At 39.4% G+C, this 25,725-nt stretch overlaps 4 protein-coding genes and 1 long non-coding RNA gene across 13 annotated transcripts; 4 read left to right on the top strand and 1 right to left on the bottom strand.

The window, feature by feature from the left end:
• Nucleotides 1-398: 398 nt before the first annotated feature.
• LOC135634155 (polyadenylate-binding protein RBP47-like) lies at nt 399-6,649 on the top strand. Its single transcript, XM_065144413.1, has 6 exons — nt 399-790; nt 2,320-2,773; nt 4,558-4,625; nt 4,706-4,836; nt 4,959-5,055; nt 6,328-6,649. The coding sequence occupies exons 1-6, from the start codon at nt 482-484 to the stop codon at nt 6,478-6,480; spliced, it is 1,212 nt and encodes a 403-aa protein (XP_065000485.1). The 5' UTR covers nt 399-481; the 3' UTR covers nt 6,481-6,649.
• Nucleotides 6,650-11,005: 4,356 nt separating this feature from the next.
• On the bottom strand, nt 11,006-17,335 carry LOC103977182 (uncharacterized). Of its 9 annotated transcripts, none has more exons than XR_010495250.1 (7): nt 16,979-17,335; nt 16,529-16,723; nt 15,883-16,050; nt 14,407-14,661; nt 14,161-14,293; nt 12,104-12,340; nt 11,006-11,521 (listed from the first exon to the last, which is right to left on the bottom strand). It is a non-coding gene; the product is annotated as an uncharacterized LOC103977182 (long non-coding RNA). The 9 variants fall into 9 exon arrangements; XR_010495251.1 differs by having other exon boundaries at nt 14,497-14,661; XR_010495254.1 differs by having other exon boundaries at nt 14,161-14,709.
• On the top strand, nt 12,833-13,886 carry LOC103977181 (uncharacterized). The gene has a single exon (XM_065144416.1). The coding sequence runs from the start codon at nt 13,065-13,067 to the stop codon at nt 13,557-13,559; it is 495 nt and encodes a 164-aa protein (XP_065000488.1). The 5' UTR covers nt 12,833-13,064; the 3' UTR covers nt 13,560-13,886.
• Nucleotides 17,336-18,275: 940 nt separating the features above from the next.
• LOC135633065 (serine/threonine-protein kinase SAPK2-like) lies at nt 18,276-21,611 on the top strand. The gene is made up of 9 exons (XM_065142129.1): nt 18,276-18,647; nt 19,257-19,331; nt 19,458-19,559; nt 19,658-19,711; nt 19,797-19,889; nt 19,961-20,053; nt 20,133-20,237; nt 20,484-20,582; nt 21,182-21,611. The coding sequence occupies exons 1-9, from the start codon at nt 18,528-18,530 to the stop codon at nt 21,458-21,460; spliced, it is 1,020 nt and encodes a 339-aa protein (XP_064998201.1). The 5' UTR covers nt 18,276-18,527; the 3' UTR covers nt 21,461-21,611.
• Nucleotides 21,612-22,413: 802 nt separating this feature from the next.
• LOC103977184 (small ribosomal subunit protein eS6) lies at nt 22,414-25,280 on the top strand. The gene is made up of 6 exons (XM_009392633.3): nt 22,414-22,543; nt 22,646-22,710; nt 23,639-23,696; nt 23,802-23,910; nt 23,991-24,263; nt 24,881-25,280. Exons 1-6 carry the CDS (start codon nt 22,538-22,540, stop codon nt 25,117-25,119), a joined length of 750 nt encoding a protein of 249 aa, XP_009390908.1. The 5' UTR covers nt 22,414-22,537; the 3' UTR covers nt 25,120-25,280.
• Nucleotides 25,281-25,725: the final 445 nt, after the last annotated feature.

Raw genomic sequence — 25,725 nt, 5'->3', positions numbered from 1 at the left:
CTAATATACTAATTTTTTTAAAGTCTAAACTAAAAATATTCTTAGTCTAAATTAATAATAGTAACACATTAAATATTCATGTCAATTTATATCTTTACTGAATAAGTTAATTGGGCTTCCACTGCATCCCTTAACCTCAATGTATGGGCTATGATAGCCCGGCCCATTAGTACAAGATCGGTATTGATTAAACCGGAACCGACATGTTGTAATAAACCGGTACAGATTGGTTTGTCACGGTCCGGCACAAACTCGGATCTGGTCCAATCCCAAACCCGCCGCCCTGGGGCCTCCCCCTAGCAATTAACGAAGATCGCGCCAGCTGCATCATGATCTGACGGCCAGCATCAAACATCGTTTCGAAGCCGCGTCCCTATTTAAACCCTTCGCCGCCGCCACGCGACCCCCCTCCTCGGCATCGCTCTGTGTGGCTCCGCGTGCCTCGCTCGCCGACTTCATCGTAGCGGCGGCGACGGCGAAGATGCAACCGGTGGCTGGCGTAGATCCGCGGCGCACCCCGCCGCCCCAGCCCTGGGCCGCTGTGCGGTACCCGGCTCCAGCGATGGTGATGCAGCACCCGATGATGGCGCCGCCACCGTATGGGCACCCCTTCGTGGCCTACCACCAGACCCCCACGCCTCCTCCCCCGCCGCCGCCGTTGAAATCGATCCGCCTCCATCAGGCCGTGGACGCCGCTGCGGAGGACGAGAAGCGGACGATCTGGGTAGGGGATCTCCACTACTGGATGGACGAGAACTACCTCCACAGTTGCTTCGGCCACAGTGGTGAGGTCAGGGTTTAAACTTCCCCCGCCAGATGTTGTCGTTCTTCCTAATTGATGAGAAGATTCTTCTCTTTCTTAAATATGAATTGGGTCTTCCTGAATCCTTCCGTTTGCTATATATATATGCTTGGAGTATATATGGATGTTTGAGCTTATAGGTCGCCGGATGCATGAACAAAATGATAATGATTCCTTTTAGTTTATATCTGCATGAGATGTGGATAATTTTATCATTTATGTTAGAAATTAAGACTATAAAAGCTACATTTTAAACATACCATTGCGAAATTTAATCTCAACTGTTGTTATATATATTTTTTGGGAAATTTTACTTAGGGAATAATTGGTTTATAAAAGCATTCTAATCTGTAAATGACTGTCCATTCCGTTGGTGGGATAGAACTTCTTCTTATACTTCAAAATTAAGGAGATTGCTTTCAAGAAAAGTGGCCTTTGTTGACCAGCTAACATTGTGAAGACAAATAATCTGTTGCCTCCCCAATATTTATAGATTGATTATTATTATTATTGTCTTATTTGCATGGCATCTTTTCCTCAGGAAATATATGCAACATTGTGGATATGCTTTACTTCGGACAATTTCTACATGCATCTGAAGCTTAGGGATATGCAATTTCTTTTAAGACTGTTCTCTGCCTTTTTTTTGTACTTAAGGAACACAATAACTGCTTCCTTCTTAGATTTGTTTGCTTAAATTATAAGGATTGAGCATCATCCCCACTTATGCCACTCATGTGTCTTGTCAATTAGGCAAACGGACCAAGTATCAGTAGTAAAGGCTAAAACTTGACAAAGTCACATGCATTAAGTAGGAAAGGTTAAAACGCATGTGTATTTTATTAACAGTATTACATTGTTATGATCCTTATTTGCAGCTAGTCCTATTTTGATGCTATCTGAGACACCATGGAAACCAACCTTCTTTGGCTTGCCTCGTTCCAAATCTTACCATAATTTTGCCTATATCCTTGCTTAACTTGCCTCTTGTTGTCTAGGTACTACTTCATTCAAGGTCTGAAGGATAGATCTGGATTGGAAGATCTGGTCTTGAATTGGCCATACCCACGTTATTCTTCCCAATATTTTAACCCACCTTTGCTTTTGCTGAAAATGGTTGGAATCAGCCAATATCAGTTGGATGCACCTATCCTTCTCGGGGTCCATTAAGTTTTTCCTTCTCTCTTGCAATTCTAGTCTATTGTGGTCGTGGTATTGGCACTAATCTGATGATCAGTCATTAAGTATGCACAAACTAAAGAATGGTTAATTTCATTTTGAAAAGTAGATGCTTGTACTTATCATATTTTGAGTTATGATTTGTTGCATGTGTAGGAGACTAGAAGGTAACCTTATATTGTTGTATGACCACAGACTTGAAACTAACCTGATATGTATATCTGTACATGTGTTTTGATACACAGGTTGTCTCTATAAAAGTAACCTGATATTGTTGTATGAACACACACTTGAAACTAACCTGATATGTATATCTGTACATGTGTTTTGATACACAGGTTGTCTCTATAAAGGTGATTCGCAATAAGCAGACAGGACAATCAGAGGGTTATGGGTTTGTTGAGTTTCATTCACATGCGACAGCTGAAAACATACTTCAGAGCTTCGGCAGTCATTTAATGCCAAACACTAATCATCCATATCGGTTAAATTGGGCATCATTTAGCATGGGTGATAAACACTCGGATCTTGCTTCTGATCACTCCATTTTTGTAGGCGATTTAGCTTCTGATGTTACTGATACGATTTTGCAAGAAACATTTGTTACTAAATACTCATCAGTAAAAGGAGCAAAAGTGGTTGTGGATGCACATACTGGCCGTTCAAAAGGTTATGGGTTTGTAAGATTTGGGGATGAAAATGAGAAGAAACTTTCCATCACTGAGATGAATGGTGTTTATTGTTCCACGAGGCCTATGCGGGTTGGCCTTGCTACACCTAAAAGGTTTTCTGGTATGTGTTTATCTTTTTGTCCCATCATTGTCATCTCTTTTCTAAGTTGATCGTTTACAAAGTTGGCCCACAGATTAGGTCATTCTTAGGTGGTGCTAACATGATACTTTCTTGATTCAGTTAGTCCTGATCACTATAAAATTTCTCTAGTATGAAGAAAGTTATGAATCTTCAGATCTTCTGATGTCAATCTAATTATTTATGCAGCATGGATAATGCCTTGAGATGCTAGAATGTTTCAATGTGTTCCACAGATTATCTCTGATGATGCATGCTGCAATAGGTCTTCTTTTGTGATCTATTTCTGAACCATTCTGCATAAATTGTCTTCATATCTTAATATTCTCTATACTTGAGTCTTATTTTTTGTGGATATTCTTTGTTTGTTACATTTGATTGTAAGCAAAAATTCGTTGTGTCCAATTTGGTGAATGCAAAATCTTCTGGGCCCAATCTTCTTGTTATTCTTTTCTGCTTTTCATTGCTTTCATGTTGGAATATATTTATGCTTTTCCCTCTAGAGGATGGTTGGGTTTTGTGTCCACCCTATGGCCGTGGTCGACCAGTTAAAGGAACGAGCAATTATGTTGGACATTAAAAATAAATCCAACAAAAACTTAGTGTCTGGTGCAGTTCTATTCAGGAAATTTATCTCAAGATGCAATGATCTATTGTGCTATCATCATGGAAAGTTAAAGTGGAAGTTACTATGCACATTTAAATAGTTCATGGAACTATAATACAAACCATGTTGGAGCTTCAGCCAGGAAGGGCTTCAGTTTGATTATTGATTTTTTTTCACTTTCTTTTTGGGGTATCTTAAATTTGAGATCCAACCATTGGTGATAAGACTTTTAGTGGATAAAAACAACCTGCTTCTGTTGTTGTGATTGGACCAGGGTTTAAGATGATTAATCCAGGACGAGAAGAAAAGGAGAAAGAAGAGAAGGATAGCAAGAAGTGGAGAGGAGTCCTAGTGGAACCCACCGGTTAATGGTGGTGAACAAGAGGAGAAATCACGTGGGAACATGCATGTTATTTTCTGACATGAAGAATACTTTATAAAATAGTTTTGTTTCAGGTTATAGGATCAAATCAGGAATGGGCGACATTGTTATTGCATGGTATGAACAGGAATTACCATAAGACTAATGAGTAGGAATAGGTTCCTCTTATGCAGGATCTTTGTTGTTTACACTCAGAAAGTGTTCCGTATACTCTATTTTAGTGTATCAAATGGGGACAGGGAGTTATGTCCGGTCTTCGTTTCAGAATGGAGTATTCCATGGTTTCAGAAAGGAAGCATTTTAGGCAGACATGACCTGTCCTTGTTGAAAGGCTTGGTCTTGTGGGGGCATTTCTACTCCAATTTGGACTCTAGCAAATTCAAAGAGGACTCAGCATGCATTTTTTATGATAGTACATTAGAATAGTTATGAAACATGATATTATTCTAAATAAGAAAAAACTCTATAATATTCAAACATAGATGTAAAGATTATGGTTGACCTTAATCTTGAGTTTCACTTAATTCTGCTGGCTTAGTCGCACTGGTAGATGGCTCTCAATCTTGAATATAACTCGAGACAAATGCTTCATCTTATCCGTACACAGTGGCAGTATTTATCCACTCTCAGTTTTGTGTTTTGTTAGTTATGTACACCAGGGTTCAATTTGCAAAGGTCCACTGTAGTCGTCTATATTTTTTATATTTCTTCATTTTAGATCCTAGTTTTTTTACCCTAAACAATTGCCCTTGCAAGTCTAAACCATGCATTTATTAGGTGGTTTTGGGCCAAATGGTGCATCTGCTGCAGGCTCCCAAACAGACATGGATTCAGCTAATACAACAGTAAGGACATTTTGTCTGTACGTGTTTATAGAGGTATCCTGTATTTATACTGCCCTTTAATAATATGTTTTCTGCTGAAGGTATTTGTTGGAGGGCTTGATCCAGATGTCAATGAAGATGATCTTAAGGAAGCTTTTTCTCGCTATGGTGAGGTTGCCTCCGTTAAAATTCCTGTTGGAAAGCAATGTGGTTTTGTGCTTTTTGTTCACAGGTACATTTTGTTAGTGTTTTTCTGAACATTATACTTGAAGTGAAACATAGCATTTATCTTATTCTGAAGTTTATAGTAGATAGATTATAGTGCTGTATATATGTTTTTTTCTAACCATGCAGAAATAATGCTGAAGAAGCAATGCAACAGTTAAATGGTACAATTATTGGCAAGCAAACAGTTCGCCTGTCTTGGGGTCGCAACCCTGCAAAAAAGCAGGTACTGACTCCTAGATGTACAATTTCAAACATTTGGTTTTTTTTTTATCCTGCAAGGGACATTAGTCTTCCGATGATTGAGGTTTAATCTGTAAATGAATCTTTTAGGAAGTCTTCTGAGGTTAAGATATGGCTCTGCCTTTGTAAATGAAAAAAAGATATGGCTCTGCCTGGCTGCTGAAATTATCATATGCTGCCAAAACCCTTCCAATTTGGATCATGGTTAATAGAATTTCAGTCATATTTTTTATCAGCCATAAAATTCTCTAGATTGAGACTAAATTTAGATTATCAAAACCATGGAGTTTGCACAAACGGAACTGAACCTTCCAGGTTGTTGTGGGCTCTATAGGGCTCTGTCTATAGAGCTTGGGGATGGTTAAAATGAGCAGCAATTGTCATATAACTACTAGGACCCAAATTGGCAATAAGGATGTCAGTAGTGTTTATTTTAACTGGTCTTAAGCTGACTAGTGTTTTCAAATCATCGATAGAGGTAGAGAGATCAAAAAAATGGGATGCTTTCACCTATGCATATTCCATTTTTATACAATCTTGTACTAAGCAAGTTGTCCTGGTGTGAGGTGTATATATTACAGTGCCTACCTACATTTGGCTTCACAGAAGTCTTGAAGAAAAAATTTAACCCACAAAAGTGTTGGAGCTTGAGAATGCATGAGAATTATCTCATTATTATTATTATTATTATTATTATTATCAAAGTAGAAATTCTCATTAATGGGTATCTGGCTAACCAGTCAGGATGCTTCTTGTTATTTGATAATCAACATTTAGTGATTGCAGTTTTCTTGTTCTCCATTTCCACCTCTCAGCTAAAACTTTATCCCCCCATCTTCCTACTAGGGATATGCTTGCTACCTCTGATGTCTTACTGGCCTTGTTGTCGTCCACTCTGTGTTGGATGGCATTTATCCCGGTTTAGTTCAGTCCAGCAACATTAGAAAGAAACGGATGATGCTCCTCATCTCCTTTGTTCCTTCCACTCTGCCACTCTTAATTCCTCTAGCGTGGCAGAGCAGTTTGATGCTGGTGGATGTCCCTGCAATTTTCCAAATAAAACCTTTATTTAGCAATTGGATGGCTAAAAGCCCCTTCTGTTGAGGAGCAAATGGAGGATGTTAGCTGAGGTTGGCTTGTGTCTGATTGGTTATTTGGTGTAGCAAAAACCTGTAGGATTTTATCCTTCATCTAAATGTGAACTAAATCACAGGTCAAATCATTTATTCTTGCCGATCTTTTCTGTTTTTGACAGTCAAGAGCTGAACGTGGCAAGCGGTGGAATGGTGCTTACTATGGAGGGCAGGTGTATGATGGATACAGTTTACCTCCTCACTACCCAGGTATGTACGTATTACCACCGTATGGCGCTTACGCTTTCTACGGAAGCCAACAACAAGTGAACTGAGATACAAATTATTGCCGATTCAAAAGGGATAAACTCCCAGCATTATAGTAGTGGTCAATGTAGGTCGTGAACTAGTCGAAAACCCAGATGTGTGATGCGTGTAAACTTAAAGAACTTAACTTTGAACTCAAGGTTTTAAGTCTTAAGATTTTCTGACTAAATTTTGACATATACTTGTGTGAAAAATGCATGTCAATCAAATTTAGTATGTGCTGTGATTGTTTAAGGATTATAATCTTTTGAAACAATGAACGTTGAGCAAATAATATTGAGTTCATGAAATCCATAAATTGCTGCATGGTGGTTTCTTGTGCTCTTACAGCTGATACAAGGAACTTGGTGTGGAGAGAACCTTCTCTTGCAGAAGAGTTTCATTGACCTCATTCGCATGAATGATGATTTGAAGTTACATTGTCTTATTCATTTAATCGAAGATATTATTGTGGGAATATGTATATTTACCGAAACCTAAAGTTGGCTATTGTGTGTGTGTGATAAGCAGTCCACTATAACATGGACTGCATATTGCTGATATAGGAAGTGTGTTTTAGACAGTAGACATGAGTGATACTAATACATAAGAATATATGTGCATAACACATTCTCAGAAAATATTAGTGTTAAATGGTATTTGAGGGCATAGTGGTCATTCCATATGAGAACTCTCTCGTCCGGCCCTCAAATAGTCCTCCCGCCCGTCTTTCACTCGGTCAGCCATCCCTCTTCTCCTCCAACCTCCTTCTCGCCACCGTTCGTGACGGATAGCCTAATACGCTTCTCGCCCCGCCATCAACGACCGCCGATCGCCGTCGCCCGGTGCTGCTCACGTCCTGTTTGCTATCAGGTACACTCATCTCCCCCTCCCCTTCTCTCTTTCTCCTCCGTAACCTTTTCCCTTCCTCTTCCTCCTATTCTCTGTATGATCATCATGTCTTCCTTCTTTCTGTTGGAGTTTGGGTTGTTCGACATGATCTTGTTTCGAATCTAGCACTTCTTGAACGCCGATGCGACATTTGATCGGCGGAGTGGTGGGGTTTCTCCCGGTTCTTGGATGATTCGTTCTTGCTACTGCTTTCCTTTCGGATTGCCGGTGGCGCATCGATTTCCGACGCTCGGCAGTTCCTGCGCGGATTATGCGGTCCGGGATGCCCCGCACCGGCAATTCATCTTTCCGCAACCCTTTCGATGATGTCCTTCATGCGGATGAACACGGATGCATTGCATCAGTCGTCGATTGAGTTCGATCGGGAGGGGGGTTTCTCCCGATTCTTGGATGATTCGTTCTTGCTACTGCTTTCCTTTCGGATTGCGGTTGGCGCATCGATTAGCGACGTTCGGCAGTTCCTGCGCGGATGATGCGGTCCGGGATGCCCCGCACCGGCAATTCATCTTTCCACAGCCCTTTCGATGATGTCCTTCATGTGGACGAACATGGATGCATTGCATCAGTCATCGATTGAGTTCGATCGGGAGGGGGGTTTCTCCCGATTCTTGGATGATTCGTTCTTGCTACTGCTTTCCTTTCGGATTGTGCGTGGCGCATCGATTTCCGATGCTCGGCTGTTCTTGCGCGGCTGATGCGGTCCGGGATGCCCGGCACCGGCAGGCCATCTTTCTGCAACCCTTTTGATGATGTCCTTCATGTCGATGAATGAACATGGATGCATTGCATCAGTCATCGATCGAGTTCGATCGCTAATTAGCCGACCACGAGTGGTTCAGAGAGGAGAGTAATAAAGTAGGGTTGAGATGGCAAGATGTCAGGCCTCACAAGCGATGGCAGTGTCGGCTCACAAGGCTGAGGCAATCTTTGAGACGAGAAGGTGATTGAAGCCATCTGTTTATGAATGGCTACCATTGTTTCTTGGAGTTCCCTACAAGAAAGAATGGCTATCATTGTTCTTCCCTTTGACCTCGAAGTTGCATGGTAAGACAAATTACAGTGATATAAGTAGTTCAGTCTCTATACATTTTGAGGCTCTGTACAGTGATATATGCGAAAATTAAAGCTGTCATTTGGAGAGTTTTTAAGGGCTTTATTCCATAGGGAATTGATAAAATTGAGTTTTAGAAAACCTGATTAGATAAGATAGGGGAGCCTCTATAAAACTAAATAAATGTGAATATTGTAAGATAAGATGATTTTATCATATATTAAGGTATCATCCTATACCTAAATCACCCAGGTGTAGAGTACCTAAGTCTTAGATTATTCAAGTTTAGAGATGGAGTTCAAGATTTCATTAAGTATCTTGAAAGTTCGATATAGTAGTTTTCATTTTCACTTAGGTTTCTTCTTCCTTTATGGTTTTAGATCTTCTACTAGTAGTATTTGTCACTACTATTTGAGAGAGGATTATACTTGTAATCTTTCATTTCTTGACAATTAGTAGTTCAGTACTTTATATTTAATAGAGTCATGACATATACAACCATATTGAAATTCTTATTTGAACTCATGGGTGACTAGAGTTATATTTCCGTGAACATCATGATTTACTTTATTTCTCGAACATTACTAGTGATATATATTTTCTAAAAGAATTTGAGATTACACCTACAAATAAACAAGGGAATGAATAAAAGTAGGACAAAATTAAGATAAACTCAATGCTCCCGCATCGTTGGAAGAGAGAATGACTTCACTCAAATCTAATAGGTAATATTTAAATTGATCGAAAATATATTTTTCTAATGTATGATCTTGATAAGCTTTTTATAACAACGTTTTTTTTGTTTTTTTGATTAATCTAAAAAACTTAAGATGTTAGCTAAGACATGCTAATCGATTTATGTTCTTAGATAATAAACATGGGAAAAGAAAGGGAGGAATAGGTAGGCAGGTAGGTAGCTAGTCTGGCTTTACTGTTGGTTGTGTATAGATAGATAGATGGAGGAATAGCTAGTGATGGTATTATCATGGCCATGTTAACCAATAACCTGTCGCTGAGATTCGATGAAGTTGTCACTGAACTTCACCGTGTCACTCCCACAGAAACATAGCAATTATGAGGCCTGCTTGTACTAATCGTGTACAGTAGAACAAGAATAAAACCATGTGCAGTGGGCAGAGCAGGGTGGCCTACGGTGGGGATTCTTTACACAATGCCAAGTCCTCCTCTGTGCCCCTTTTTTTTTTGTATCATTGAGGCTTCTTGAACGGTTGAATTTTATTATTATTATTATTATTATTATTATTATTATTATTATTATTATTATTTCTCATAAGTTGATCGTGGCCCTCTATAGCTATTTGTGAATCCACAAATAGCCCTAAGTGAGCCATGTACTCTCTACCAGTCACAAAAACAAGAGAGCCGTGGTCTGTATAGTTGACACGGTAATATGAAGTCGATTCTTTAAGGTGTAAGACTATGTGGCTTCTATTGATATATTTGCATATCACTTAGATCAAAAAGGTAGAAAATAGCATTTGGATCTATAGATACTAATCTTCTGCAACCTTGTGACAATAGAGTATAAAAGTTGCACACTTTCGTGTCTCTCCTACTCTCCAAACAATAGGATACTAAATAGGATCTCATTAGAGATTGATTACAGATTAACTGAAATATTAAGACTCCTCTGCAGACCCCACGATCAGCACAGCCTGATGAGATCACCACAGTAACATTAACCTAAGATGAATTATTCAATCCGACGTGCACTCATATGGTCTTGTTGTGACCCAAGTGATCGTTAACTCTCCACAAAACAAGACATTGACGTCAATTTTTTTGTGAGACTAACTATGGTTTCTCCGATGAATTTACCTCACTAGTAGAGTAATGACCAACGGTAATAGTTGGATTTGTAGACACTAATCTTCTCCAGCCGTATGATGATAGAGGATAAAATTGCTTAAGTTCTATACGCACGAAAATCATCTCAAACAATATTAAAGTCCAATCCAACATAGATATTATTACTAAAAAAGCAAGAGAAAACATATTTTTGTTGGAGTCTCCTACAGTATTTATTGGTTTAACGAAGCAAGATTTTTTTTTTCGTAAGTCTTTGTTTATTATTTGAGAGTCACATTATTTTATTGAATGTTCAAATGGACTCGACAGTCCTGGATGTATGATAGATGTTACCATGGTCATCGAATAAGATATTATTTTTTATAATATTTTTACTATTTATAATATTCTTTTTTTTTAAATAATATTTATTTTTTTTATAAAATAGACATAAATATTCTCCCTCTTCTTCTTCCTCTCCTCCTTAAAAAAAGGTTGAGAGGGTAATGAGTGAAATCGAAACATGAGTTGAGAGAGTATAATTTAGGGAACGACAATTGATGACAAGCGTGGGCCAAAGAGGGATCGACATTTCGACAAGAAAGGGCAACTATCAACTTGGGGTGGGGGTGGTGGTGGAGCGACAAATGACAACTGAGACAACAACAAAGTGCATAGGTGATGATCACATAGATATAAGAAATGAAAGAAACAAGTATAAAATCAAGAACGGTAAATAGTAAAATTATTTTATTAATTTTTTTAAAAATATGAATAGAGAATTGTCAATTATTTTAATTTTTTTAAAAATACTCTAAATAATAAGCTACATCGAACATCGTAAGTCACAGAAATTACCCCTCTGGTGCACAGTGAGAAGGGGTAATTTACCAATCCTACCCCATGTGGAAGTAGCAACACCAGCTTGGCTGTCAACAACCGGTGACAACGCCTGCAGTCCCAAACGAACTGAGCTACCACAGTCGGGGGGGCGGAAGGCTCGGTTCACGGTCACCTATGCATGTTCCAAAGTAGGAGAGGCCCAACCTATGTCACACCTGTGAGTTTTGCAGATCCGAAATGAGGCCGTAGCAACAGCAGCTGACCAACCGTCACTTTCTCTGGCGTGTGTGTTTAGATTGGAACGGACCCACCGGTGACATGCTGTCTCGTACCCGTACCAAAACTTCAAAAATTACGGAACTTAGCTGTCACTCCAGCCGTCCTGCCCCTTACACGTGCGCCTCTCTGACTGGTCCCCGGGTACCAAACGTCCGTGCATGATGGGAACCTACAGCCTCCATAATTCACGTGTTAGGATAAAAAAGAAAATTAGCTGTAACCGTAAACAGTTAACATTTTATTTGTTATTCTTATATTACAACACATTCATCCACACACCCCCACCTCTAGACCAATTAGAGTGTGATGTCCTAAATCAAACAAGAAACCGCAAGCACTGAGCCAAGTGTTGACGCTAAACGCAACGTACTCCATTGGATGTTGCAGGAACATTTCTTCGGATGCATGCGAAACCCAACTCAAAACAATGATAACTCTACACTTTTTACATACCTTCTGATCAAAACATAAGACCCGTCTACGGATAATATTTCTCTACTGGAATCACTTATTATGATTGGATCTAATGGATGGATAACTAATATATTGGCATATTGGACTTAAGTCACCAATCCAAAAATGTTTGATCCGAAGATAATCATACCTTATAAGTCAATTAAAATCTTCTCTTACTCAAAACCTAAAAAGGTATTTTAACATTAGCCACTACCTTTTCTTGTATATTTTTGTCGATTGTTTAATGTAATGGAAAGAAATTAGTTGAAAAAGAAAATCTGATTGCAAGTTTTCCTTCTTACCTTCGTTATCATTGTCTGAATTATGTCGCATGCCGATTAGTGTCGGCAAAGGCAGAGCCAGATCGGTGGGGGTATCAGCGAATTCTTCCCGTCCGATCACAAACGACACCAAGGGGACGCCGGCTGAAGCAATATCGACCGTTCTTGCAGTGGACAACGACAAGGACGGCCTTGATCAACCATGGAGCCTCCAGCTTCCTTCGACAGAACCAGATTTTTTGTATGGTTAATATGTAGCTATCAACCAGAATTAATTGGTCAGACGCAGACTTCAGATGGCACGGGATGATGTTAAAACAATGATAATAATTGTAATATGATTTCGAGGGCTTAAAAAAGGGAATTCATACAGACAGAATAGGGTAATTAAAACAATGCGTAAAGCTACAAAAACAAATATGATGCATACTCTTTTATAATTTTATTTCCGCAATTACTCTAATGATATCGTGGCTAACTTAAATGTGTAGAGCAACTATGATTTGCAAGTAAAAGCCATGAAGATAATTAAGAATATGAAGAAATGATGAGATTTTATATGAAGGTCACCTCGTCAAATGTCAAACCATGAGATGGAGACGGTTTGCAGTGGATGAAGGACAAACGAGGAGATAGATCTTGAGACACTCCACTTTCTCTGGACCAGTCCCCGAGTTGGAAACCTTTATTTTCCGGATTAAATACGATGCTCCCTTGCAAACTTTGCTGAGTAAAGTGTCAGCATTGGAGTGTAAGATAATCAAATTAGGCTGCTGGGTCCATGTTCTTTTTCCACACTTTAGGTGATCTATCACCAGATAAAGCCAGCAACCCAATAATCGACAGGCAAAGCACGACCAGGAACCGAGTGAAATTAGGAAAGAGATGAAAAAGGAGGAGAATCCTAGGAGCTCACCTCATCTCTCTCTCTCTCTCTCTCGCTCTCGCTCTCTCTGGAGCATGTGAACGAGAGTTAATTCCCATGGATATAAGAGATCGAAGAAAGTTGCAGACGCTAAGAGAGAAGCAAATCATGGGGAGATCAGAGATAGAGGAGAGGTGCAGGAGGCACCCAGAGCATAGGCAGTCCAAAGGGGTGTGCCCCTTCTGCCTCAGGGATCGGCTGTCTCAACTCGCAGCCTCGTCCTCTACCTCCACCACTCTGGCTTCTTCTGCTACCTCCTCTTCTCCAGACCCCAACCTCTCTTCTGCGGCTTCCTCCCCTCCCAATCAATTCCCGACCGCAAGGCTCCTCAAGCACAGGCCGCTGAAGAAGAGCCGGTCGCTGGCCTTCATGATCGGAAGACCAGGAGATGAGAACAACGGGAAGAAGAGAGAGGTTGGAAAGGAGAAGGAGAAGAAGAGGAGAAAGGAAGGGAGCTTCTGGTCGAAGCTGCTGATCGGATCTGACAGGAGGAGAGAGGTGGATGATAAGATATTACATTCTAGGATCATGAAAGATAAAGACTGCTACTAAGTGGGCGAGGTTCTGATCTATGTTTCCTTCCCGTTCATTTTCCAACCGTGCGATTCAATGAGAAGATAAAGGGAAAAAAAAAGGAATGGTGTCGGAACAAGGTCCTGGTTCAAAGATTTTATGTTTTCTGTTTCCTTGTTAGTATTACGGCCCCCCCCCCCCCCCCCCCTTTTTTTTATTGGATAGACAGTTCGTTCCCTAAAAGAGAGTTTGTGTTTAATGTGTTTGAGAAAGGTATATGAGAGATAGGTTGAGATCTTGTAAAAAACCTGCTTTTGATCTAGACACTAGAATCGAAGTTTCAATTGAGATCAGAGATGTTTTTTATTGTGCTTGTTATGGATTTTTTCTTTGTGGACAAGATATATGTTCTTCCTGTAAAAAAGGAAGGTAAAGTTGAACCGAACAGGTAATCCTCATCGCCTTCCAGGCAGGTCAACGTAATTTAAGAAACCGGATTGAGAAGTCATAACATGGGAAAAAAAGATAAAGTAGGTACTGGAACGCATAGTTTAACCCACTACTATTCTTGCAAACCCAAATTGGCAATTGTATTTGATGATGTTAAAATAGGGAGAAGATAGAGGAGAGGTTACCCAACTTGAACGCCTGAGATATATGCAGGACGGAGAGCAGAGAATGGAACAAAACTATAGCTTCGTCCACGTGTTTATCGCATCCAGTCGATTGCTGAAGTTCAATAAATTTATCGATCTACAGTACACCATCAGGTACTGCAAAATAGCACACCAAAAATTGCTTGATCGTGGATATACAACAAATTTAAGAACATGAAACTTAATTCTTCACAGCAACAGAAACAGATGAATAGATTCGCATGTCGTACCTTGGTGAAATTAGGCTGGACTATAAAAGTGAAATGAACATCGGCCAATTCAGCAATCTTTATTTAACAGTACAGCGTGTCGATACTCACCCTGTCAGGCTCTGACAATTCCTTTAGGTATTTTGAGGTAACAGAGATATTGCCGCTGGCACTTGGGAAAACTTTCTTCTCATTGACGATGATCGAGCAAGGAGACCAGGTCTGTTGATATGATGTTATCAGTAAACGTTTTGGTGATCACTGCCTGCTCCATTTCTGGTATTGTCGAAACCAACGTCACCAGGTTGACACTACTTATCATAACTGAGGAGCACAACATATGTATGTAGTGGTATTTAAGAAACATGAGGATAACAAGAAGAATAATCAACCAATGGAAAAAGCACATGCACAGCCACCACCAAGAAATCAAAGCCCCTTTGCCATAAGTGCCTCATTAGATCAAACACAAGACAGGATGTACAGCATATATAAAATCATACCATACGAGCCACTACAATGCGCAGAGTGAAAGTAGCTAACTTCCAAGTAAAAGAATCAACTCAGATGTCATTGAGCAATGAATTATTATATAATCCTGATCTCATGATAGGATCACTCGGAAATCATTGGCATATCTCTTTGGCTTTACCATCCCAACCGCAATGGGTTGACATGTTATTACCACAATCGAATGATTGTGGATTGAGCATAAAGATTCCAAGACACGACAATCACGAACAATCAACATAGAACACAATGAACCGCACACGAGAGGATGAAGATAAATGCGAACACAGGAATCATCAAAAGAACAAGATGAGAATATGCATGGAGGAATCAAGTATGGTTCAATTGGTTCAACGACCTTGCAATACTACCTTATAACGTGAGACACATCGAAGTAGCCAATCGAGTTACCTCCTATCACATGAATATCTCAGAACAAGATAAATGTATGCTAGGTGGAAACAAGGGTAGTAGATGGCCTCGCTATATATCTTGAGAGACATCGCTGTGGCCAGTAGTTATTCTTTTAACACACGAAAACTGAAACAACGTTCATACCGACCTAAACGAGAAAGCCACAAGCCGTCACTGCAGAACAGGCAAATTTCACACACCCCCAAAACCTAGAAAAGAGCTTCTGGAATCCACAAGAAAAAAAATATCTGCAACTAAACCAGAATGAGAAAAAGAAGGGGGAAAAAAAGGGCCCGTTCACAGGAAAAAACCACATAAATGTGTACCGTGTTTAACAGTACAAATCACTTGACAGGTCATTGCAACGTAAAAAATGGTCTCCAGCTAACAAATCAGTTATAGAGCGTCATTCACAAATTCAAATTCATAATGGTAGTAGAATTATTGATGCAAAAGAAACCACAAAAAAGAGATTCGATGGGAGAGATGGAGCACTCAAAGATGATAGAGAACCACATAGAAAAGACAATCTGAATCTAGGAGACACTGAAGAGATTGAAGAAAGAAATCTACCTACTGTTTGTTTCACGTTTGGTTGGTTATTTAATCTCATTTCCTCCATCCTCCCATTGAAAACACGTCCACCACAATGAATTGGATTCTTCCAGTGCTGGCACGATGAAACATAACTTAGCATTCCTCTCTTAGGGTATCCAGCCCTGCAATTGCTCCGTAAAATGCCTAACGGGATCGGTCGGTCAGAAAATGAGTAAGATAGCCATCATGAGTTCATACAACTAACAACTTCTAGATCTCAAACACAAACACAAACAAGAGATTAGTCACAGGATCAGCATATGCTAGATTGAAAAATATAAAACTTAAGTCTTAGAAATAAGAAGTCGATCAGAGCTTAACGGTATCATATAAATACACATATCTATATACAACTAAACTACTTTGTTGACATCACAAAGCATCAAATATCAACATTACATATATATCAAACAGAATTGTTAGTTGATTACATTTGCATTTTTGCCTACCTTTAATTAACAACTTCTAGATCTCAAACGCAAACACAAACAAGAGATTAGTCACAGGATAAGCATATACTAGATTGAAAAAGACTAGCATTGTGATCTACGCAGTGGTAACTAGCAAAATCAAGAAACAGAACATTGATGATCCAACATACGACAATAAAAACACTTGGCACCTTAAAGATGTGCCTCTCCTGAATGATCGACGGATCTGACAGCAGAGTGATGTAACACCTTAAAGTTGTGCCACAGCCTCAACGTGATTGGATGCTTAGGCGGTCATCTTGAGCATCATCTTATTGCAAGGTTCGCAAGCGACTGCCAGATCGACATCCCAATGTCCCCAAGACTCAGCATGGCCTTATCTCGCCCTGAAATCCTCCATCAAATATCAAGAAATCAGAAAAATCTAGTTAACATCCCATTGTCCCCAAGACTAAGCATGGTCTTATCTAGCCCTGAGGTCCTACATCAAATATCAAGAAATCATAAAAATCTAGGTAACAAAGTAAGATCAAGCAATTCGATCCTGCGATCTGATGACAAAATAAGGCGATCGCGATCATGATTGGATCAGCCACGAACACGACGCCTCGGATGGGCTAGGAGATCGAACGAGTAAGTACCTGGACGGATCTGTAGGCGGCGTAGCTATTGCCGAAGCCGATCTTGAACACGGCCGGGTAGGCGTCGGTCGTGGCACTTCATGACATTGTAAACCTCGAACCAGCGCCGAGGCAGAGGATGCCAAGCTCGGTCTGGATCTTGGCTCAGTAGCCATGGATCCGGCGACGCCGACCCGTTACCGAACTCTGATCCTTCTGCTTCATGAAGGAGACGATTCGAGGCGCGGATGGCGCCGACGACGTTCTCGTAGGCGACCGATAGGAGGTCGCGCTCCTCCATGGTCCCCCGTCACCTTCTCCATCGACTCCAACGTCGCCTCCTCCTCCGCCGACCAACGAACTCAAGAAGTGACCAGATTTGAAATAAGAGGCAGGAGGACAAGAAAAGGAGCGGGAAAAGCGGCTTTTAAAGAAGAAGAAAAAGTTTCATTGGGGATTATCTCCAAATGTAATTCCAAAAGAAACCCTCCAATAGCCATGTCCGCGGTGCATCCCATTGATGTATCCAATATGAGCGGTCCGATCATAACAGGTCGAGAGAATAATCGGAGAGGATCCGAAAGCTCAAGCACCTCTCTTTGAGATTTATTATTTGTTTATCCTATATAATAATATATAATTTAAATATAATAGGATCAATTATATAGATTTCTTACCAAGATGTGTAAAAAGTTATGTATTTAGATGATATAGAAAAAAATTAAAATGATGAATGAGAGAAAAAAAAAAAGTAAATCTTTGTAAGCAGAGGAGGTTTTGTTGGGTTATACGCATAAGTTAATTATAAAAAATTATAAGATTAAAAGGATAAATAAAACAAATCAGATGGATGTGTATGCATGCTTTTCCATTCAATGTATCGGAATCCAATTGTTGAGGTGATTGGTTACGCTACAGTATTCGAAATGTAATAATGAGAAGCTATAATTGCTTGGGATAACAACTAGACGTGCTATGGCTTTTTATCTTGTCGGGGTTTGGGGTCGCAGCGAGATATGGCAAAACCACATCTTGTCGCTGTTCTCCGGTGCATTGGACCCAAATGGCTTATATATATATATATATATATATATATATATTTATCAGAGATTTTTTTTTTACGAGACTTATATTATATATATATATATATATATATAATACAACCGTAACTCATGTGGGACCCATCGTTTTCCATCACGAAGCAGGTACGCAAACGGGGTCGGATGGGACCGTAGGATAAGTCTTTACGCCGACACAGACAAAGTATTTTTTACGTTTTATGTTTTATGTTTTTGTTTTTGATTTGCGAAATGGGGGAGCAATTGGAGTTCGGCAAGCGTCGTGCGGAGACAAGCCCACCGTAACACGGCGCTCAGCATGCAGCAGCAGCGACGAATATTTTAACAGTCGCGCAGCTCCACTTCCCATGCGCAGTGCCACCGAAGTGTTCCTCTCTCGAACCCCACTCTTCCCGGTCGCCGCTCATCTCGTCCCCTTCTTCCTCCGTATCCCTCTGCTCTGGTAGAAGAGCAGGCGAAGGCAACGAGCAGCTTTGTTGTCTGTCAGAAGGATGGAGCGGTATGAGGTGCTGAGAGACCTTGGTTCTGGTAACTTCGGAGTGGCCAAGCTGGTTAGAGACGTGTTCACCAATGAGCTCTTTGCTGTGAAGTTCCTTGAGAGGGGGCACAAGGTTTCTCTGATTGTGTAGTTCTTGGATTCTTCTTAAAAATTGCATTTAGGCGACTTCTTAGTTCTATTTGGTGCATAATTTTTAGGCAATTCATCTCCAGTTTCTTCCTGATTCTTATTGTTCGGCTGTTTTCATTGTGAATGGAAATGGATTGATCGTGCCTCATCTACTGGCTCGAGCTTTTAGATGGATTGACAGCGTATTGATCAGAAGTGTTAAAGAATATAAATGAACAGATCCCATCTCATCTACCGGCTTAAGCTTTTTTTCGATGGATTGACTGCAATCAATAGAATTAACATATTGTAGGACATGTTCTATGCAATATAAAATACAATTTCAGCTATAATTTTTTGTGGTTTGATTAGTTCATTTTTTTTCTTTTATGAGAGACATCTGAAAAATCCAATTTGAAAACCCAGGTTGGTGATAGTATTATGTCATCTATGTTGAATTTGGGCAGTTTGTTCTTACTTGGATTGCCTACATATTAGCTGATTTTGTTCTAGATTTAGATTCTCACTGGTTTCTAATTTCTCATCAGTTCCTTTTGATGCTGAGCTTTTCCTCTTTCATATATGTGCCTTCCGCATGCTTGTTTAATGACAGATTGATGAGCATGTTCAGAGGGAGATCATGAATCACAGATCACTGAAGCATCCAAATATAATTCGATTCAAAGAGGTACCCATTGTCGTGTTCTTATAAGTCTTTTATCTTTTGACATGCTAAGATTTCTTATCAACCAAAAACTTAACAATGGCTATGTCTTTGCTTATATGACCAAAATTAACCAGAATTGACTCTCAGGTCTTGTTAACGCCAACACATCTAGCCATTGTTATGGAATATGCAGCTGGTGGTGAACTTTTCGAGAAGATATGCAATGCAGCGAAATTCACCGAAGATGAGGTAGAAATTGCTGAATCGGCCATTTTGTTGATCGAATAGTTCGTACGTAAATGTTAGTGTCTAATCGGTTAATTTGGTGGTCTCATGAAATTTGCCAGGCTAGGTTTTTCTTTCAACAACTGATCTCTGGAGTCAGCTATTGCCATTCCATGGTGCAGATTGGTGTTTGTCCTACAGTGATTTTTTACTTCAAACAACTTGTACATCACGATAATGTCCTTGTTCTTCACACTGCAGCAAATATGTCACCGTGATCTTAAACTAGAGAACACTCTCCTGGATGATAGCAGCGCACCTCGTCTTAAAATTTGTGATTTTGGTTACTCCAAGGTACCTACCTACTTTTCACATGCCAATTTTTTTCAATGAAAAGCATAACTAGGTTCTTTCGGATCCTGTAGTCCTCTCTCTTGCATTCTCAACCAAAATCAACAGTTGGAACACCAGCTTACATTGCCCCAGAGATTCTATCCAAACGAGAATACGATGGAAAAGTAAGCTCATTTTTTTTTTCCTTTTACATTGTTTTGAGATTCATTGCTGCTAATGATGAAGTCGTTGGCGAAACCCCAGATTGCAGATGTTTGGTCATGTGGAGTGACTTTGTATGTGATGCTGGTTGGAGCTTATCCCTTTGGGGATCCAAGTGATCCAAAGAACTTCAGGAAGACAATTGTGGTGAGTACTCATTGACAGATGTTTAAAAAGCTGCTGATCTTGTCTAGTTGCATCGGTATTTAGGTATGACCCAGATATTGGACCAGATTTTTTTTTCTTTGGACTAATTGGCCATAATTATCAATGGATTTGTTTTACCTGGTTATAAGGTTTTGATCTCTGTGTTCTTATGGTTCATTCTTGCCATTTAAGTCATTTCAGTTATCTGTGTAAGTGTTTGCTCAAGCCAAATCTTTTGTTGGTCAGAGGATTCTCACTGTCCAGTACACGATACCGGACCATGTGCAAGTTTCCATGGAATGCAGGCATCTTTTATCCCGAATATTCGTACCAAATCCTGAAGAGGTAACACTCAAACTGCTGTGTTGGCCTATTATTTTTGTTACAGAAATCAATGGATTAGTGAAGATTGACAAAATAATATGATTATAGATGTTGACTCATGATTAACTACTACGTTGACAACAAGAAACCATAAATGTCCCAACTCTTTGGGGACAGCTATATTGTTCTTTTTTCACCTTTGAGTTTGGTAAAAAGCAATATTCTTAATTAAATTTTAAGCATGACAAAGCCATCATAAGCTATGCCATCAAATTAGTGGACCAGATTTTTTGTTTGGAGTGCGTGCAATGCGTGAAATAATGGTGGTGGATGAAAGCCCACTTGTTTGCACCGGTGAAATGTAAATCAGAGATACAAATTTACTCACTATAATACAATGTAAAGAATAATAATAATAATAATTGCTATTGAAAAATGAAAAGAAAATTTCAATTAGAGAAATAAGAGATAAAAGGAGCGAGAAGAAAACATAGTAGTTTTTTTCCCCCTTTTTGTAACTGAGCTAAAGAAGCACATTAGGTGTAATATATATCGGGAAACTGAGACAGCCACTAAAATGTCACATTAGATTTGCTTATACATATTTTGGTTTCTTGTAGAGGATAACTATTCCAGAGATAAAGAAGCACCCCTGGTTCATGAAGAATCTGCCGATTGAGCTTGCTGACGAACATCAAAAGGGTATGCAGAATGTTGACACGAACAATCGATTTCAAAGCATCGAAGAAATCATGGCCATAATTCAAGAGGCACGGAAGCCTGCCGCGGTTTCTCCTATACTTGGCCTCTTTGTTGGTGGTGGAAGTCTAGAGCTGGATGACATGGATGAAGATATGGATGATATTGAAACCAGTGGAGATTTTGTGTGTGCTATATGAGAGTGAACGTGTATTTTATGTCCTCGGAGTAGTATGTTGTGATGTATTTTCCGTGCTTGTATTGTAAAATCCTTGGTTTTTCTTTAAGAGACATAAGATCGAGATGACATTGTGTTAAAAAAACATCTATGTATTGGGGCTTGTTTTTCAATCTCAACGATGGTAAAATATCCATAAAATTGATCTCAAATAGTTGAGATTTTATGGTTTTATTTTGATCGTGCAAGATTAAGTAAATCTGGTTGACTACATATTGCTCTTGCCTCTTCTCTTATCTTAGGCAGTAATACTATGTAAGTCTCATGGTTTAGTTCTTGTAAGAACATCTTATATGCAGTATAATAAAATAAAAATAAATAATTATTTCTTAAAATGAAAATAAATAATTATTTCTTAAAATGGGTGTAGAAAATAAAAAATATTCAATGCATTTAAATTTACATGTTAATGACATGCCTCCTGAAGTCCCATTGGTAAAATTTATTTTCTTATTTATTTTTGTGTTAATAATTTTTATTCTTTGATAATTAATAATAAATGTAAAAAAGGTGGCTATGTAAATAAATATTTAAGGTTTAAAACTTTTCATGGAATAACTTTCTTGTAAAATTGTTTGCTATATTAACTTTCCTAAAATCATGTGCAAGTATTATAATAAAATAATTTTTATTCCCATTCATAAAAATAAAATTTTATAGCAATTTTATAAATAAAATGACCTATTTTTCATGGCAATCGGGTGCAGAGCGGTTTGCTTCGGTTCGATATGTAGCCGAGTCGGGTCTCGAATCAAATCGAGTAGACCGATTTGGGTCGGCCGGCGGTCGAACCGGTGGCCTGGGCACTACATGGAAATGATCAAACGGTAGAGGCCAATCGATCAGATGAAGATACGAACGGTCTGGATCCAAGGGAGCTCTACCTTCGAATGGCTCCCACCGTCACGATAAAAGGGGCTGTGATCGCTCGAGAGAGCACACGGAGAAACCCTAACGGCGGAGTTGCTTCGAGAGAGCCTTCGGTTCTTCTCTCAATCCCGCTTCGTGGAGGCAAGGAAGGCAGCCTCTTTCGTCCAGGATGAAGGTACGTCTCCAGACAGCTGATTCGTTTCCTATATGCTTAGTTTTGAGCTCATTTAGGAGGTTCTGATCAGTTCAAACGTTGGTATCGTGCCATTCTTTTCAGTTCAATATTGCGAATCCGACCACCGGGTGCCAGAAGAAGCTCGAGATCGATGACGACCAGAAGCTGTAAGATCTCGTAGAATTAGGAGTTATATGTTTTATGTTCCGCATCATTCTTGTACATCTGAATGTTCTACGAGTTCAAATTTTTTCTTGATAAGAATGGTTATTGTTCTTCATTTCATATGGTCAAAATTATTGTTTGAATGAGGTAATGATCTATATTACTGATTTATCGTACATAAACGACTGGTTAAGTAATTACTTGAGTGACTATAAAGAGAATGATATTTTCTTTGATTTGGGAACCTGATATGTTGGTAGTATTAAATGGATTCACTATTTGGTGTAGTATGTTATTATTGTCGAGCGTGGTTATTTCTTTGCATAGGATTGGAAGACTGATTGGGTCTTCAAATTCTTTTTAGGTTTAATTTAAAGGGTAGCATTGAGTTAGAAGCCATAGGTTGATCAGGGTCAGACACTTTTCTTGCTGTTTGTAATGTGATGAATGCATTTGATGTGATCTCATTCACAAATATTTTAGTTAATTGGTGGATTTTTGCAAGTTACTTGAAGACTTGAAGTATTATGGAGTGTGGGCCTTGATGCAATTATGAGGTTACTATGTTGTTGACCTAGGTGCCACTAATTTGCATGGTTGAAATAATCACCATGCAAGGCCACACCATCTCACGTTCTTTGACCTTGTAGTGGTAAAACTTTGTGCAATGTACTGCTTTTTCTATTATAGTGTGATTATGTGATAGTTGTATCATTATATTTTCACATTATCAATTGAACAATTACTCCCTCAGCTTCCTGAGCTAAGTAATATCTGATTTTGTCTTTTGACATGTAACTGGTGTTGTTTGTTTTTTAGTTTGAGCTATGAAAGCATTTATAATTCTTCATGAGCTAAGATAATGTGGAGCGTAGGGGCAAATTCTGTTATAATGAACAAACGCTTACAGTGATATAATTTGTTGCACAGTCGAGCATTTTTTGACAAGAGGATCTCTCAGGAAGTCAGCGGGGATGCTCTTGGTGAGGTATGTTTTAGCTGCAAATTTTTTGGAAGTGTTTTGGGAAAGCTCAGTTTAATACCATTCTGAAGGTTACAAGAATAAAACTATTAGATATGTGCATTTTTTTAGGAATTCAAAGGCTATGTTTTCAAAATCATGGGAGGATGTGACAAACAGGGGTTTCCAATGAAGCAGGGAGTGCTAACTCCTGGACGGGTCCGCCTGCTGCTGCACAGAGGTAATAATATGTTAATTTGATTTTTACAACCACGTTGATTATTCCCTACATAGTTTCTTATTTTGATTGATTTGTCAAAGGTACACCTTGCTTCCGTGGGTATGGTAGACGTAATGGAGAGCGCAGGAGGAAGTCAGTTCGTGGTTGCATTGTTAGCCCTGATCTGTCGGTTTTGAACTTAGTTATTGTGAAGAAGGGTGAGAATGATCTTCCAGGATTGACTGACATTGAGAAGCCTAGAATGAGGGGACCTAAGAGGGCCTCCAAAATTCGCAAACTATTCAACCTTTCGAAGGAGGACGATGTTCGCAAGTATGTGAACACATACCGCCGAACTTTCACGACAAAATCAGGTGCAGTCGGATACTACCATACTTTGCTTGTAGATTTTATACTCTTTATCATTGTTACATAGTCTTGGTCATCTCATGAGTTATTATGGTACTGATTTTGAGCTAGGTTAACCAGTATTTTTTTTTATTAGCACATTATCTTGACTTTCTTCACAAAGCAAACTTTTCCCTAGATTTTGTCGGCAAGATAGATGTAATAATGCATCGGAACATTAGTTATATTTGTGTTCTTTATTTTTTATCAGATTATTGGTCACCATAGAACATCAGTGCTTATTTTGATTTTGCTTGTTTATCTGTAGTTCTTGCATTTGCAACCATCTTTGTTGGAGTTTTATCAAGGCTTTGTCTATCGTACTAAGTAGCAGAAGATTGTCAACTTCAGGATTACATGTCTGTATGTAGTGCTTAGAAGGTGCCAGTTTGCAACTGTTTGTGTTGTTTCTTTTCGATGTAGATCGTGTTAACATGAATATAAAAGACTCATGCATTTAGCCATCTGCAGTATTTTCTCATTGGGTTGCTGCAGGATGCATTCTTGGCCTACTAGTGTTACCCTCAATGAGATAGTTTGGAAGTGTGGAAGCTGAGATCAGGTTTTTTTATACTCATTGCAGGCAAGAAGTGTAGCAAGGCACCCAAGATTCAGAGACTTGTGACTCCGCTGACCTTACAGAGGAAGCGTGCCAGGATTGCGGATAAGAAGAAGAGAATCGCCAAGGCCAAGTCGGAAGCTGCGGAGTACCAGAAGCTACTTGCGACCAGGCTCAAGGAGCAGAGGGAGCGCAGGAGCGAGAGCTTGGCCAAGAGGAGGTCCAAGCTTTCTGCTGCCTCGAAGCCATCGCTTGCAGCCTAGATTAAGTTTTTCTCGACAGAAGTAGCTGAAGTTCAGTACCAGATTTTGTGTCTGGGACAACAAAGATTGATTGCTCTATTTTCTTCCTGGATATTGCTTCTAAATTTTTGCTCGATGTTTTTTGCAATTTGGATATGGGATCTAAGATTTAATTTGCTATCTGTCAGCTTCCAACGCTTGGTTTGATAGAAGTGGCTTAATCGTGTAGAACTGCGCTGGTTTTGCTGTCTTTGGTTTTGCTGGGAATTGAAAGATAAATATAACAGTGCATTTGAAAGAAGGAAAAATATTTTAAAACCATAATAAAAGAAAAATACACGACAACAATAACAACAACGATAACAAGATATCGTAGTTTATTCTTTTATGTTTTCGGATCGGTTTTAGTTTTGGAATCAGATTTGTCTGTTTCGAAAGGACGATTAGGTTTGGATTCAGACGAAGATGTGGGTTGCGTTGTCAGCGGAACTGTCAGTTTCGGAAGGACAATTAGGTTTGGTTTCAGATGAAGGACGATGTGTCCAAGAAGAACGCAGGAAAGGGTCTTAGCGTCCGACGGGGGGAGTCAATGAGGGACGATGACTGGCAGCAAGATGTGGTTCATGA

This window comes from Musa acuminata, chromosome BXJ3-3, assembly GCF_036884655.1.
Source record: "Musa acuminata AAA Group cultivar baxijiao chromosome BXJ3-3, Cavendish_Baxijiao_AAA, whole genome shotgun sequence".
NCBI classification, from domain to species: Eukaryota; Viridiplantae; Streptophyta; class Magnoliopsida; order Zingiberales; family Musaceae; genus Musa; species Musa acuminata.
This window is presented reverse-complemented; position numbering and strand designations above follow the sequence as displayed.

Bases quoted from the DNA above. Each gene is read 5' to 3' on its own strand.
- LOC135634155 (XM_065144413.1), top strand. From the start codon at position 482: ATGCAACCGGTGGCTGGCGTAGATCCGCGGCGCACCCCGCCGCCCCAG. The intron at 2,774-4,557 runs GTATGTGTTTAT...TGCATTTATTAG, and splicing joins TACACCTAAAAGGTTTTCTG to GTGGTTTTGGGCCAAATGGT. The intron at 4,626-4,705 runs GTAAGGACATTT...TTTCTGCTGAAG, and splicing joins TGGATTCAGCTAATACAACA to GTATTTGTTGGAGGGCTTGA.
- LOC103977181 (XM_065144416.1), top strand. From the start codon at position 13,065: ATGGATATAAGAGATCGAAGAAAGTTGCAGACGCTAAGAGAGAAGCAA.
- LOC135633065 (XM_065142129.1), top strand. From the start codon at position 18,528: ATGGAGCGGTATGAGGTGCTGAGAGACCTTGGTTCTGGTAACTTCGGA. The intron at 19,890-19,960 runs GTACCTACCTAC...CGGATCCTGTAG, and splicing joins GTGATTTTGGTTACTCCAAG to TCCTCTCTCTTGCATTCTCA. The intron at 20,238-20,483 runs GTGAGTACTCAT...TTTGTTGGTCAG, and splicing joins ACTTCAGGAAGACAATTGTG to AGGATTCTCACTGTCCAGTA.
- LOC103977184 (XM_009392633.3), top strand. The intron at 23,911-23,990 runs GTAATAATATGT...GATTTGTCAAAG, and splicing joins CCGCCTGCTGCTGCACAGAG to GTACACCTTGCTTCCGTGGG. The intron at 24,264-24,880 runs GTGCAGTCGGAT...TACTCATTGCAG, and splicing joins AACTTTCACGACAAAATCAG to GCAAGAAGTGTAGCAAGGCA.